The sequence below is a fragment of the Sphaerodactylus townsendi genome, linkage group LG05 (genome assembly GCF_021028975.2).
Source record: "Sphaerodactylus townsendi isolate TG3544 linkage group LG05, MPM_Stown_v2.3, whole genome shotgun sequence".
NCBI lineage: Eukaryota > Metazoa > Chordata > Lepidosauria > Squamata > Sphaerodactylidae > Sphaerodactylus > Sphaerodactylus townsendi.
Window position 1 is genome coordinate 71,006,901 of NC_059429.1, and position 14,991 is coordinate 71,021,891.

The window sequence follows — 14,991 nt, forward strand, 5'->3', positions numbered from 1 at the left end:
CTGGAAAAGATGGAATGGCCGAGAGTGGGTGGCTGCAGAAGTGTCAGAAATAATGTATTGGCGAAGGCTTTCACGGCCGGATTCAACTGGTTGTTGTGGGCTTGCCGGGCTGCGTGGCCGTGATCTGGTAGATCTTGTTCCTACCAGACCACGGCCACCCAGCCCGGAAAGCCCACAACAACCTGTCAGAAATAGCTTCGCATCTCCTTGCAGTTAAATTGGTTTTGATTCATGCACACTGATGATCTGATGGAAAAATTTTCTGTGTCACTTTGAGTGGTCCTAATACGCAAGATTGTTTTGATTTTTTTTTTACTAGCGAATCTATCTGCAACCTCAGTATACGAGTGATGACTATTTTTGCTTAAAGTCAGAAATCGTGTAATATCTGCACTAAAACCTGGAAAGACAGAAATAATGCTGGTTGGGAAGTTCTTAAAGGACATTGTTTTTCCTACTTTCCATGGGGTTCAGCTGGTTCTTGCTGCATATTAATGTCAAGGATTTCAGTTGTTGGCATAACAAGCTATCTATTGAACTTATATAATACAAAAGAAAAGAGCAAACAGTTCCTCCTCAGTATCTGCTTCCAGCTTCCTTCTAAACCCCCCGCCCCTGTCTTTCTACTTTCCTGTTTTATTTTGTTACTCCTCTCCTGTTCCAGCACTTAAATCAAGACTATATTGCTCCTTTTGAAGTTTACACTTTTCTTCTTAGTAGTATTAGCAACAACATTAAACTATAAACTGTTAACATTCTCTATGAACTTGCTGTCTTGATGTGGTGAGTAGACTGTCAGTTACCCATAATAGCAGGGATGATTCTGCCCTAAGGAAAAAGTCGTCTTTATAACAGTGCTGATTTCGAAATCACTCTGCCTCTTGAAGTACCGGTAATTCTCTCTGTGTTTGAAGGCAGAGGGCAGGATTTGCTGGGTGTAGGCTACACTTGGGTCTGATTCAGACATTGGTGTGTCAGTTCTGGTCTGGTGATTCATGGACGAGCTTTGCACTGTCTTGAGTGCTCCATTTCTGGAGCTTTTGTTGGTGGCGTATCTGAACATTCTTCTAATCCTAATGCAAGCTATAAAAGGCTTCTATTTCTCCTGCGTGTTACAGTACTGGTTTGCACAAGGTATGTTTGACTCTGTTTCAAAACTGCTGCATGATCAGACAGTTCCTTTTGTCATCAAGTTTTATTCTCATTTGTGACCCAGTACTGAGCTCTAGCAATGCCTGAACTCCATTATGTTATCATAATGTCGCTTATATGCAGCTTTTACCTTCTCAGCTGTGGCACACACTTTTCCAAATTAGGCCATTGAGGGTACAAAGTTGTCTCCAAGGAGTGGAGTTCATAGTTGTTGACCCAAACTGTGCTGGACTATATCACAATAGATTAATAAAGTCAAAAAGGGATCCTCTTGTTTTAAAAACTGTTTTTGTACAGCTCTGTCTGCCTTTCCATTGGACTGTGGGGAAGTGGGGGCTAGCTGTAACATGTTTGAAATAGTTGGGATTGATATGGTCCTAGCTGTGCTGCTGACAGCATAAGGTACAACATTTTTCTTTAACTTTATTTTTATTGGAGTGATCTGCAAAGTTCCCACCTCATGGTGGGGTCCTACAGGGAGTTAATCTAGACAATGTATCAAGCCCATTGCAACAGCAGTGTCCAAGCTCAATAGATTTCTAGATGGAGCTCAAAGCACATAGATCTAAAAACTGTAACCCTCCCCTTTGTGTTGAGTTTGAGTCTGGAAATATCCTACCTATACCATTCAGACTGTCTTTCCATGGACTGGAAAATACTCAGGATGTTTGATGGAGATGAGGAGGGCTTATAGACCAGGGGTCGGCAACCTTCACCACCCAAAGAGCCATTTGGACCTGTTTTCCACCTCCCCGAAGATCTACTGAGCCAGAGAGGCGGCTTCACATGAAGCTGCCTCCAGTTCAGCCCCTCCACTCACCTTTCCTTCCAGCGCTGGGAGGTGAAGGCGCCAGGCAGGGAAACCCCCTCTGCCCGACGGAGCAGGCAGCCACCTGCTCCGTGGGGCAGAGGGGCAATGGCGGCTGTGGCCTGCCCAGTGCCGCCACCTCTCTCGCTGTGGGGGGCAGTGGCACCGGGCAGGGAAACCCCTTCTGCCCGATGGAGCAGGCAGCTACTTGCTCCGTGGGGCAGAGGGAGGATGGTGGCGGCAGGGATGGCAGAGGGGGGAATAGCGGCTGCTCTGGAGGGACACGCCCACATGCCCTCCAACCTCCAGGGGTCGGAGGGCAGCATGGGCATGTCCCTCCAGCCCTCCAGAGCAGGGCTGGAAGGAGAGGTGATTGGAGGGGATGCGAAAAGCTGCGCCTTCACGCATGGAGCTGGCTCCAGTTCGGTCCCTCCACTCACCTTTCCTTCCAGCACTGCTCTGGAGGGCTGGAGAGACATGCCCATGCTACTCTCCAACCTCCAGGCCATGTGGAGCCGCAGTATAAGGCTGAAAGAGCCACATGTGGCTCCGGAGCCATGGGTTGCCAACCCGTTATAGACTGAATCTGGAATTACATCCACATCCACCCAGTATCTCTTTTGAATTCTAGAGGAAGGTCATAAATGTGTAATGATACTACCCTTGGGTCAGTAATGGTTTTGGAGCAGCTGACTATCTGAGAGCCTTGACCATCTGTTGCTCTGTTAATCATAGTGCAGGTGTAGAAGAAAAGGGTCCAAACAATGCAGCAAAGTGGTGACTGAAGATTCAGATCTCTGATACCATACCTTATTAATATCAAGGGATGGAGTTGTTGGGATAACAAACTATTTATTGGACTAATATAATACAAAAGAAGAGATCAAACAGTTCTCTGTTTGCAGACTCCTTCTAGCTCCCCCAGACTCTCTCTAGCTTCCTGTTTCCTTCTGTTGCTGCTCCCCTGTTCCCTCCTTAATTAATATTGCATTTCACTATACCTGTAACTCAGTTAAAAGACTTGTGGTTATACTGAACCCAACATTACTGCTGGAGATACAATTTAATGCAGTTGCAAAAAAAAAAGCTTTCTTCCAACTATTTTGAAAAATGGCCCCTCAGATGGCTGATCTGGCCACTTAGATCAGTGGCATGAAGACATTGAGACTAGACTATTGAGAAGACACGAGGCTTCCCCTCAAAGTCAGTTTTTAAACTCCATTTTGTGCAGAATGGTATGGGCAGACTATTGTTGAGAGCTAGACAAAGCATGCATATTACTTCCATTTGTCAGTCACTCCACTGCTGCTCATAAGTTACTGGGCACAATTTAAAGTATTGGCTATTACATACAAAGCCATGCATGCTTTGATTCACCGGGCAGCCTCATATCTGCGAGGCTGTCTCTCCCGCTGTGCTCCACCATGACAGCTTTACTTATCGGAGCAGGGTGTTTTGCTTCTTCATTACAGCCCCCACCTTGTGGAATGGCCTGCCTGAGGAGGTCAGGAACACTCCCCCTCTTTGGGCTTTCAGCAAACTATACAAAGCTGAATGATTCAAGAGGGCTCTTCTACACAGGCAACAAGGCCATGCTGTACAAAAGGCTTCACAAAGTGATTTGGATTAATTGTTAGGGACTGTGGACTGTTCTACTGTGAATAGTTTGCTGTGGATTGGATCCTGTTGTGTAATTTTATATTGTTTAATTTGTCATGTAAACACTTACATTTTGTATTGTTGAAGGCTTATGGTTTGCTTCAGTTCTATATTTTAGACTTCTGATTGGTTCTAAAATCCAAAATCTAATTTAATTGTTTATTGAATGTCCCATCTTATTGATTGTATTGATTAACTCTGTGGAATCTGCCTTGAGTTCTAGTGGGAAAAGGCAGATTATAAATAACATAAATAAATCTAAATGTGAAAGAGACAGATGTCACAATCTCCTTTCTATGAGTTCCCAAAAGTTGGATAGTGAACTACTCCAATAAAAACAAAAATGAAACTGTGGCTTTCTTGACTGTTTGTGGACTTAATTGTATGCATGAATTGTATTCCCAGATGGTTGATCTCATCTTTCTCTGTTGCTTTTTCTCTTCATATAATCAGAAATGATAAGTGGTACATTTGAACTTCACACAGGAACATCTTAAGCAATACTTTTGGCCCATCTTACATTTCCCCTGTTCTATACCTATGTTAGGATCTAGAACAGTCAGGACCCAGCTGGAGTGTTGCCAGCCTCCCTCTGTACTTTGCTAGCCATCTCCCCAAGAACACAAAGAGGCTGCCTTACACTGAGTCAGACCATTGATATACTAAGATCAGTATTGTCTACTTTGACTGGAAGTGATTCTTCAGGGGCTCAAGGTGAGGTCTTTCACATCACCTGCTATGTAATTTCATCAGCTGGAGGTGCCAGGACCTGAACTTGGAACTTTCTGCATGCAAGACTGGTGCTCTACTGCTAGGGATGCCAACCTCCAGGTGGGACCTGGGAATTCATTGTAATTACAGCTCATCTCCAGGCTACAGAGATCAGTTCCTTTGGAGAAAATGGGTGCTTTAGAGGGTGGACTCTATGGCATTGTACCCTACTGAAGCCTCTATCCTTTCCAGGCTCCTCCCCCAAAGCTCTAAGAGTTACCTAGATCTGGCAACCGTACACTCAAGTCCTGCTGGTTGCCAGGGTGGACTTGGTAACGCTATCTATTCCTGAGCTACAGCACTCCATGGTCTTTCTCTCATACCCATAGGTATGGCAGTTTCAAGAGGCAAATGTATTTTATGCCATAAACAAACAATACACAGTGATTGTTTCTTTAAACACTTTAAGATGCAGCTCTGTTGGAATGTGGTGCATAGCTAGTAGAGTTAGCAAAACCTTTTTGCAGAATTCGGGTCATGGGACATAGACAGTGGCTCAAAACATTTAGTGGTACTCTATTTCGAATATGCCTGGGACTGTTCTGCAAACATTAATCGGTCTTTAGCAGTACAACACGATTTAGTTAGTTACGATTTAGTTAGATCCTCCCATGCAAAGTAGCATATTGGGCAACAAGAGCTCTCCAGCATTCTCGGTTTCAGGCGAGCGTTTCAGCCTCTTCCCATGTAATATTCAGTGGCACAGTGCCTTCAGGTCTTGTTCTCCTCCAGGAGCTTCCTCGCTGTCATTTGGCAACGATACTATATAACCAAGTTAACTCTAGCTAGCTTATTCAGGGTCGCAGCCACTATATAAACTACCGTTTTTGCAATAACTTAAATTCTCCGGTTCTCACTCCACCCCCATGGCGCTTGCGCAATAGCTCCTTGACTGCAACCGTTTAAAATAAGCTTTTCTTTTTAAATATCCCTCCCACAACAGCTTGTCGCGCGCAGGGACGCGCATTGTTGCACAGGAAATGTTGTGATTGGCTACGAAAAAACCGGAGGCGGGTATAGGTTTAGTGATTGGCTCGACGGAAGGCACAGAGTGCGGACGCTGGGCGGAGGGCGGTATTGTAGTGCTTGTGGTTGGCTGGCCGGCCTATGGTCGGGTGGAATCCTGATTGGTTGATAGTACCGCCATTGGAGCCGCCAGTTCAGGGCGCGGCAGGAGTTCAGTTATGAGTCTGGAGCCTCTGCTGGGGCTCGATTGATTCGTGGGAACGGGCCGTTGATGAGAAGCGGCGAGGTAAGTTGCGGGAGCCGCTGCTTTCCCCCAGGCGAATTTTTCCTGGCGGATTTCTGACCAAATGGCTAAACTTGGCCCTTTTTGCATCACATTGTCACGGCGCCCTCTTCCGTTGCTCCTTACTAGGTTCTTAAATCAATATTAGCGGTTTCTTATTGTAGGAAAGGAGGAGGATTTATCCTTCGCTCGCCTAAAAAGTACAAAGAGGCACGCATTTGCCGAGATTTACCAGTTGGTAACCTTTCTGTTAGGGCTTGTTTGCCATTGACAGCTGCATTTTAGAGTGATATCTCTCTCTACAGCAAACGTAGTATAATAGTAACTACAACGCTGGTTTGGGGTACAGGAAAGCCAGGTTGAGAACTGCACTCTGCTGTCATTTAAGTTCAGATTTGTCACGGTGTATAATAAATGCTACCATCTGATTTCTTAGCTCACTTTCTCTCTGGCATGAGTTTACTTTATGGGGATTTACTGATTAGAATGATGTGTTGGTGAAGTGTTGGATGTGGTTAGTAGGAAAGACAGATCACTTCTGTCCTGATAATGAAATTAGAATGTGTTTGAACTGTCTTCAAAAAATGCATACATTTGTAGTAGTTCGTTTATTCAGCTATAAGGAAATAGGAATTATGGGAAGAATGAAATTGGACTTGGAGAACAGTAATTAGTGGTAACCTGAACAAACGCTGTTATACTTTTTCAGTAGTTTCGAAACATTCATTTTCTGGGTTCGTAGAGATATGGGAAGGAATTTTTTAATTTTTTTTCTCACGCAGAAAACTTGCCTTTGTGAAATGTTCAGTGTTTCATAAAATTAATAGAAATGATTAATGTTGTTGCCAGTACAAATTTAGACAAGCTTACACGCTTTTCCACAAACAGTTGACACTAAATTTGTATATTAATCAGTCATTTTTTGGACCTTCGGTATAATGGAATGCTCTACGGGGGTCTTAGTACCTACCTAGAAGAACTAGTTAGATACGAAGACCCCTGCAGAGCATTCTACAAAGAAGATTCGAGAAATGGCAGATTAATATACACATTTACTGTAATCTTTTTGTGGAAAAGAGTATAGTAGTTTCAGAGTTGTGATTTTTTTGGAGGTGACTATTTCTACAGGAGTGAGTGTGAGAAAGTTCATACATGTTTTGTTAAGTTTGTAATGGCAGGGGGGACAAATAACTAAAATACAGAAATAATGGTCTGTCTTTTCTATCATAAATGGGAAAATTCTGCCCTCCTGCTTTGACAAAACAGGGTATAGTTAAACTGTTAGCTTTTGTCTCTCACAAATAAAAAGGACTCAACTTGTGATTGTTTTTCTTTCAGAGTTGTTTTGAGGAAAATGGTACCTTTCAGCTTTCCTCCATCAAAATGTGCACTCTGGAATCCAACACCTACTGGAGAAAGCATTGAAGCCCACCTAAGTTGTCATAGGTATGACACTATAAAATTTAAGAACACACTATTGGTGAAAGTTTTATTCTGACTCCTCTCCCTATTCACTTTACATGGGTTCTGTGATCACAGGAATAAACTTTCCCAGGGTCAGAAATGACTGCTGAAGTGAGGGGAACATGGGGAAGATCTGCTATCCCTGTAGACACTTTCTGAGTAGTGAAGTCAAGCAAGTTTAGCCTTTGAACTAAGAAAGATGTACACGGAGGTGATCCAAGGAGAACCGTTCCCTTGTTTTTTGCTAACTTGATTTCTTATTTTTTCTTTCCTTGTTTCCCTCTTTCTTCCATCAGGAACCCTAAGTTACTTGTGACTGAAAAAACTGTGAGACTTGCCCATCGTCATGCAAGGCAAAGCAGAAAGAACCCCTTCACTTGTTTTCTAATTGGAACACTTGAAATAGATGAAGGTATGTGTCTTGTCAGAATGGCCAGCTGTTTCAATTTTGATTAAATGGGAGATTCCCAATCTTATCTTTTGTAACATTACCTTGTGATACCAAAAGATAGTGAGTATATAAAAGTGCTATTTATTGGCAGACCATTGACTGATACAGCCCATGTCACCAACCTTTTCTTTCATTAGAGCTACTTCCGAGTAATGAAAAATATCATAAGCTACTCCCACTCCCCCGCAGCATGTTTCCAAATTTTGTTCTGTCCTTGACGATGGTGTAGTGCCCACAGGGCAGGGGTGGGGGATGCGATGCCCCAGGTGGAGTGGAAGCGTGGCCCGGGTGTGCCAGGGCGGGCAACGCCGTGGCAGGGGTGCACCTGCACCCCAGGCACAGTTTCCCCTTGCTCTGCCTCTCGTCCTTGAAACACATCATGGACGAGGAACAGCGCAGTTATTGGCTAAGAAGAACAAAGAAAAACATACAAAATAAAAGGCTTTTAAAAAATCATTGAGTAAATCTTTTTGCAGTAGTTTCTTGTGTATTTTAAGCAGCTGCTCATTTTGAATTCGTCCAAGATTTTTTCTGTCTAATATTAACTGCCAGTAGCTTTTCAGAGTCTTTTGAGATCCTTTCAGGTCGAGAAAGTAGTTTAATCTGGAATTTAGTAGGCGCGCTGTAGTATTGAACTATGTTTTTTTCTAATTCTCTTTATACATCTGGAAGCTATCCTAGAGCATATGCTGATCGTACAATGGAGCATATTGTAGAGCTTCTGTAAAGTCTGGCATTCTTAGGGGTACAGCATATCAGCATAAACATTGGGAACTAGCTTTGTACTTTATGTAATCATGTTCTGAAATGGAGCTGTTTCTGCAAGGCTTAGAGCAGCTAAAGGCAAAGGTTTAACTGTTTTAGTATGTATACTACAACACAAGCCTCTTTTGCTTTCTCCATCACTCAGTTGCATGGTCGTCTAGCTTTCCAGGATCCTTTGCCAGCTCACTCCTGCTTGTCAGAAGCATACAAATGTCTCCTATCTGCTATTATTGTTAAGTTTCTAGCATGATGAGCAGCATGCAGAGATTAAAGTTTTCCCCCATTTCAAATATTGTTTTTTAATAGCTACTCAATCTTTATAACAGTCTTCCTTTAAGGAGCTCAACATATATTCATTTCCAGGTGGATAGCTGTGTTGTTTTGCAATAGAGGAGCAAGAGTTGCATTCAGTAGCACCTTAAAGACAAACAATTCCCAGGCTGTAAGCTTTTGAGAGTCAAATCTCCTTTAGTCAGACCCAAGTATGTGACAAAGAGAGCTCTGACTTTTAGAAGCTTATTTATATCCTGAAAATCTTGTTGGTCTTTAATGTGCTACTGGATGATTCAGGATATTATGTGTGATTCTCGCTTCTTTCACTTTATCTCACTTTATCTCCTTGTGAGGTAGGCTGTGCCAAGTAGGTAACTAGCCAAAGGTTATCTACCAAGCTTCTTGGTGGAGTGGTAGTCTGAGTGTGTCAATCTAATCACAGTTCTGCTCTGAAGTATGTTCATGCTTCCTACATGCTGAGATATAACACAGCTACATGTCTGGGCAGTAGCTGTTCTTTCTGCTTGTATTTGTTCATTTTCATCCTTAATGCTTTGTTTGGCAAGCATGCAAACATGAACAGGTCTTTTTCCCAGAGATGGAGGGAATCTCTGAGTTCTTCTTTTAAGTATTCTTTAAAGAAATAATTGCTTTCTATTATAATTTGGAACAGATTCGATTGACATTAAGTCAGGGTGATCTTAAAACGCAATACAAGTTGGGTTTTAAACTCAGTAGTGTTCATTCTATAGATCATAGAGAATTGCATTCACATTTACCCTCAACCAAAAGAGCCATATCCACTCTCATCCCTGGCATGAGACTTACATCTCAAGGAGGCTTGTGGCTTACCTGTTGTTCTAGCAGTGGCTGTTTCAAAGTGAAAACCACTTGCCTACCACAAAGCCCTTGCCCTCACGTTGAGGAACAGAAGAGCCACAAATGGCTCCTGAGCCACTGAGTGAATATCACTCTTAACTCTTAACTAAATAGTCATGCTTTTGAGATGGACATGAACACTTGTTTCAATTATTTTCTAATTTATTTTGAATTGTTTATCAAGCAATGGTGCATGTATATATTATATAGATAAGATTTTAATAGCATCATTTTTTCCACCATGATATAGGTTTGGTGCTATGTTCACACTGTTCCTTTTTAGATCAGTGCAGCATAGGTAGTCAGTTCTTTGATTGCTGGAGGCGAGTCATTTCACATGTAGGTGAAATCAGATAAGGTTCATGAGATGAGGTTCATATCCCTTCTAAGTATCCACTGAAGTCAGCAAATCCTTTAAGGCAGGGGTCTTCAAACTATGGCCCTCCAGATGTTCATGGACTGCAATTCCCATCAGCCCCTGCCAGCATGGCCAAGTGGTAGGGCTCATGGGAATTGTAGTCTATGAACATCTGGAGGGCCATAGTTTGAAGACCCCTGCTTTAAGGCCTTGAGATGCAATGATTAAACCCAAGGGACTGCAGATTGTCCCAGGAACCTGTTTCGTAGAAGCAAGTTCATCATCTATTGAGCTTGCACCTGCTTCAAAAATACACCCATCTGATCCTTCTGGGCATTGTCTGAATACAGAGTATGCAAAAAGCATACCCTTGGACCAGAAGCCTGACAAATCTTTGAATTCTTGTTTTTAATCTATCGTCATGAAATCAGAAGTTAATGATCATAAGATGCATTCCATGTTGACTTGGATAGTCCTTGTTTTTTTCTGCTGCAGATTGCAAAGGTGTTTCTATAACAATAGACCGTTTTGATCCAGGTCGTGAAACAACTGGTGGCTTGGAGAAAATACCCACTGCACCTCTTCCTGGAGATTTTTTGATTCCATGTACTGTAAGTGCTTGGGGATCTTCCTCAAGCGACATTATAGTACATAATTCTGAAGATTTCAGCTTATCTTTTAAGGTAAGAATTGTTGATATTGAAGATTAGATTTCTTCCATTGTTAATGTTCAGCTGCTATTTACAGTCAATCTCAGAGCAATATAGCAAAGCAATATGTCATGGTTGTATTTATGTTCTTTATGAAGAATAATTTCCTCTGACCAGTCAATCTCCTTTTCTATTTTTCTCCATTCAGCTGCTGCAGCTCTTTATCTTGGGATAGTAAGATCATCTCTGGACTATCATATCCCCTTTCTTTGGTGCTGTTTTCAGCTGAGGCTCCTTCACTTCCCAAGTGAAAAAGCCTGACCTAGAAAGGGTCCTCCTTAAGCCTTGTACAAATACTAGTAATGTTATGTCTGTGACTGATCTTGATTATATTTATATCTGTTTGTAGATACTTCAACAGAATTTGAATGGCCGTGACTTTCTGGATCCTTCCAAATTGCTTACCTTAAGAGTTTATATCTCTTCTGCAGAGAATATGGACAATCTAAATTTTGTCTTTCACTGGGCCGCTGTTACATTGGCTAATATTTTAAAATACACTCCTGTGAATTCTGTTCCAATCATTCCTACAGCACTTGCCAGAAACCTAAATAGCCATATGAGCATTGCACAAGTTCAGGGGACCTGCAAATGTGGGTAAGTTAAGGTATCACATTCAAACATTTCAGTTGCTTACATGTAGCTTCTGCTTATTTGAGCTATCAAAAGTGGAAGAAATCACATTACAGTGAGTACCTTCTTCCATTCTGGCAGCATCCATCTGTCTCTAAGTCAATTACCGATATATAAGAAGTTAATCCTTCCTGTTTTTCTGCATAAATAACTAGTGAATGGCACTTCTTAACTGCAAATGGAATGGCCTGCTATATAATAACCTATGTCTTGTAGATATCTTCACTGATTTTGACTTGAATAATTTTATATTTTAATATTTATGTTTTATGATATTGCATGTGTTCTAGGATTGTTTTTACTATGACAGCTGTGTATAGAATATTTAAGAGTAATGCTGCAGGACACTTTAAAAATGTTTACTGGCTAGAAAATGTTTAATGATCTCCCACATGGTAACTTCTCTAGGCAATACATTCAAACTTTTCTTGCCATGTAGATTGACAGCTGTTCTGTGAATAATTTCCATAATGATGCTACATGGTGGTGGTTATAAAAGCTCTCTTTATGGTACTGTCTGTTGTGGGGTTGTTGTTGTTTTTTGCACTGTGTGGCCTGGTCTGGATGTTTATGCTCCTAGCATCATCCCTACATTTTTTAAATTAAATTTTTATTTTATTCAATGTATGGGGTCCCTTCCTCCATACAGGCTCGGGGTGGCTTATACAGCACTGGTTTATAACAATAACATTTATAAAACATAATCATCTATATTCTGATATTATCAATCGCCTCGGAGAGATGGACAGTCCAATTAAGTTATACCCCCAATAAAACCCACATTCACACTATGCGCTGAAGAAGGGAAGGAAACAATGAGGGAAGGAAGAGAAAGGGAGGCCAACTAGATACCTTTGCTACCTCAGCCATAAGTCTGAAAGAACAGCTCTATCTTACAGGCCCTGCAAAACTAAAACTTGCAGGGCCTGGTTCTCACTTGATAGAACGTTCTACCATGCCAGAGTCAAAAAAGCTCTGGTCCTGGCTGAGCTAAGCAGATTTTGTGCCAAGGACCACCAGCCCCGACTGTACCACCAAAAGAAAACACATTTTACAGTGACATGCCTCTGAAGATGCCAGTCATATATGTGGGTAAAATGTTAGGAACTAAAACTACCAGACCACAGCCATACAATTTGAAAAACCCACAACAGTCCGTTGATTCCAGCTGTGAAAACCTGGACAATACCTTTGTGATAGCTATGACTCCTGTCTTTCCCGGGTATAGTTTCAGTTTACTCATTCTTACCCTTTAACCCAGCAACACATCCAACAGTGATTTGCAATCCTTGCATGTTTTGGAAGTTACTTCTGTTTTTTCATGATGTTGATAAAAGAAGACATTGGAGGCATTAATTAATGGCTTTGGAATTATTGTAATGCTCCCTTAAGTATTTTTGTTATAACTCTCTCTGAGATTTTGTTATTTGGGATGGCAGTATAAGGTATAAATGTTATTAATTTTTACAGTTTTTGCCTAAATGACTTAAGAATTAACTATTGTAAGTCAGCAATATGTACATTCTTGCTTACAGATACCTTACAATGGACCAGACCAGGAAACTGCTTCTAGTTCTGGAGTCTGACCCTAAAGTTTACACGATGCCATTAATTGGCATGTAAGTATTTTTCCTAAATTCTTTCTTCGATGGTTTTAGTTGTTAAGATGCAATATATGTTCATGTTTCGATAATCTATTCTGTTTGAGGAAACATCTGATAAAGCATTCATTCCATCAATGTTATTTTAATCTCTTTAGTTGGTTGAGTGGAATCACTCATATCTTCAGTCCACAAGTCTGGACCTACAGCCTGCGATACTTATACAATTCCTCAATTCAAGAAAGGTAATTAAAAATAGTTATTTTTAAAAGTTTCTGAGTAATCAACAGGGATCACTCTAGAGCTTGTATACCATCAAAATTCCTATGAATGAATTGTGGTAAATAAATGGTCTTGATCTAATGCTCAGGGAACATTGAGCTATGTCAGCAGGAGTTTTATCATTCACTTTGGTATTGGGAACAACTTGTAATACCCTGGCGTTATGCATATGAAACTATCCATTTGCTGTTGAAGTGAATACACTTGATCTGCAACCATTTTGTGTATGCATTCACTTAGTACTTAGAGGTCAATTATGCATAAGGTATCTACTGCACGATGGGGACAAATGTCTGTCTTTATGCAGCAGGGTATTTCCTCAAACTCTGTTCTCACTTTCTAGTCTCCCTGCCAGTTCACATGTTGCACAAATGTAATTTTTCTTTGCCACCAGAACACGGAGATTTTCCACTAAAAAGCTTTGCCCCGGATCTCTTCTCTTCACCCTTGGCCAGCCTACCTGGCTCCATCCTTTCCACTCATTGCATTGTCATCCATGTCTTTACCCTTGCCCCATTGTTGCTGGCTCCTTCCTGCTTCACTAGTGCTCATTTCAATATGTCAGTGCATTGATAAACAAAGTTGACTTTTGCAAGGAATAGCACAAGCAGGGTTTGTTTCTGACTCCGGTACCCCTCTCCCGCTCTGCTTCTGTCCTCCCTAATGATCAGGAGGACTTTTAAAAACTTTTTTCCAGACAAGCCTCTTTTTAGAAACAAGCCCTCTCTCCCACTGCAGCAGCGAGAGAGAGTCTGTGGAAGGGAAGGGGAGTATTGGAACTACTGAGGGTTATGTGATCTGTGCCTTTAAGAAGGGCAGAGTTCAGAGAACCCAGAAACAGAGGCCTGTTGAGACTAGCTGCAGGAGAGGCCTGGGCTGCTTCCTCATGTGTAAACAGAAACATGAGGAGACCACACTTCAGCCCCACCATGTAGCTAAAAGGCCCAAGGTAAGTGTTCCATGAGTAATGGGACAATGGATGTGTGTTTCCACCTTGACTTGTCCCTCCACAGAAGTTATAACTACCAGTAGTTATAGTACTCTTATTCTGCATGAATCTATATTCTGATGTTGCTGTTAACTGAAAATTGTGCTTGTACTGTTTTGGAGCAGGCACAAGTGGGGATTTATTTATAAGTATTTTTATCCTGCCTTATACCAATATCTCTAGGAGGCATACATATGTTAAAAACAATTTAACCCCTCCCTAAATATAACAATTAAAACAACCATTAAAATAGCCTTAAAATAACCCCAATCCCCACGTTCACCCCATAGACAAACAGCTGTAGAGATGGGGTTTCAGAGTGGCTTACCAAATGCCTGGGCAAAAAATGCCTGCCATGAAGATTTTCAAAAAGTAAGGTTTTCTATTATTAAGGTTAATCGCATGGTGAATCGCTTGAGGGAGACTATTTTAGAGGCTTTTTGCAATTCCCAGTTCCCAAGCCTGTTGTGAAGAATGATTCTCATCTAGAGTTCCACTCTGAAAGCCATTTGATTAACATTGGAGGACTAGTAACATGAAAGCTATTACCAGCAATGCCAGCAGCAACAATCAAGCAATCATTTTTTACTTGCTGAGGTCAAATGACTAAGAATAAACTGAACTTCCAACAAAACAGTGTGTTGCCAGTCTTATGGACCAGCATTTGCTTTGGAGGGTTTTACCTTCCACATGAATTTCAGCTTTCTTTGATGGACACTATGAAGAGCTGTGAAGTCTTCTAGATCAAGAACTGTTTGAGAAACATGCCTTTTATCTTTTCAGTGTGTAAGTTCTTCCCTTTTTTGGTGGCTGCTCTGGTCACTCTGATGCATGGAACATGAACTTCAATGCCTGATTTTTATAACATGTTGTACATGGTGCTGTCTTTGAAAAGTATCGAGAAGTATAATTGGTGTACTATGTAGCAGTCTATGTTATTTGAGGAGG

General features: G+C 41.5%; 1 protein-coding gene across 1 annotated transcript in view; it reads left to right on the forward strand.

The window, feature by feature from the left end:
- The first annotated feature begins 5,506 nt into the window (after window positions 1-5,506).
- Window positions 5,507-14,991, forward strand: part of STIL (STIL centriolar assembly protein) — a 30,982-nt gene continuing 21,497 nt past the window's right edge. The window contains exons 1-7 of the mRNA XM_048498134.1: window positions 5,507-5,642; window positions 6,978-7,085; window positions 7,400-7,515; window positions 10,325-10,512; window positions 10,889-11,136; window positions 12,708-12,791; window positions 12,932-13,018. Coding sequence (XP_048354091.1) covers window positions 6,994-7,085; window positions 7,400-7,515; window positions 10,325-10,512; window positions 10,889-11,136; window positions 12,708-12,791; window positions 12,932-13,018 — 815 coding nt within the window. The 5' untranslated portion in view covers window positions 5,507-5,642; window positions 6,978-6,993. The remainder of the gene's footprint in view (window positions 5,643-6,977; window positions 7,086-7,399; window positions 7,516-10,324; window positions 10,513-10,888; window positions 11,137-12,707; window positions 12,792-12,931; window positions 13,019-14,991) is intronic.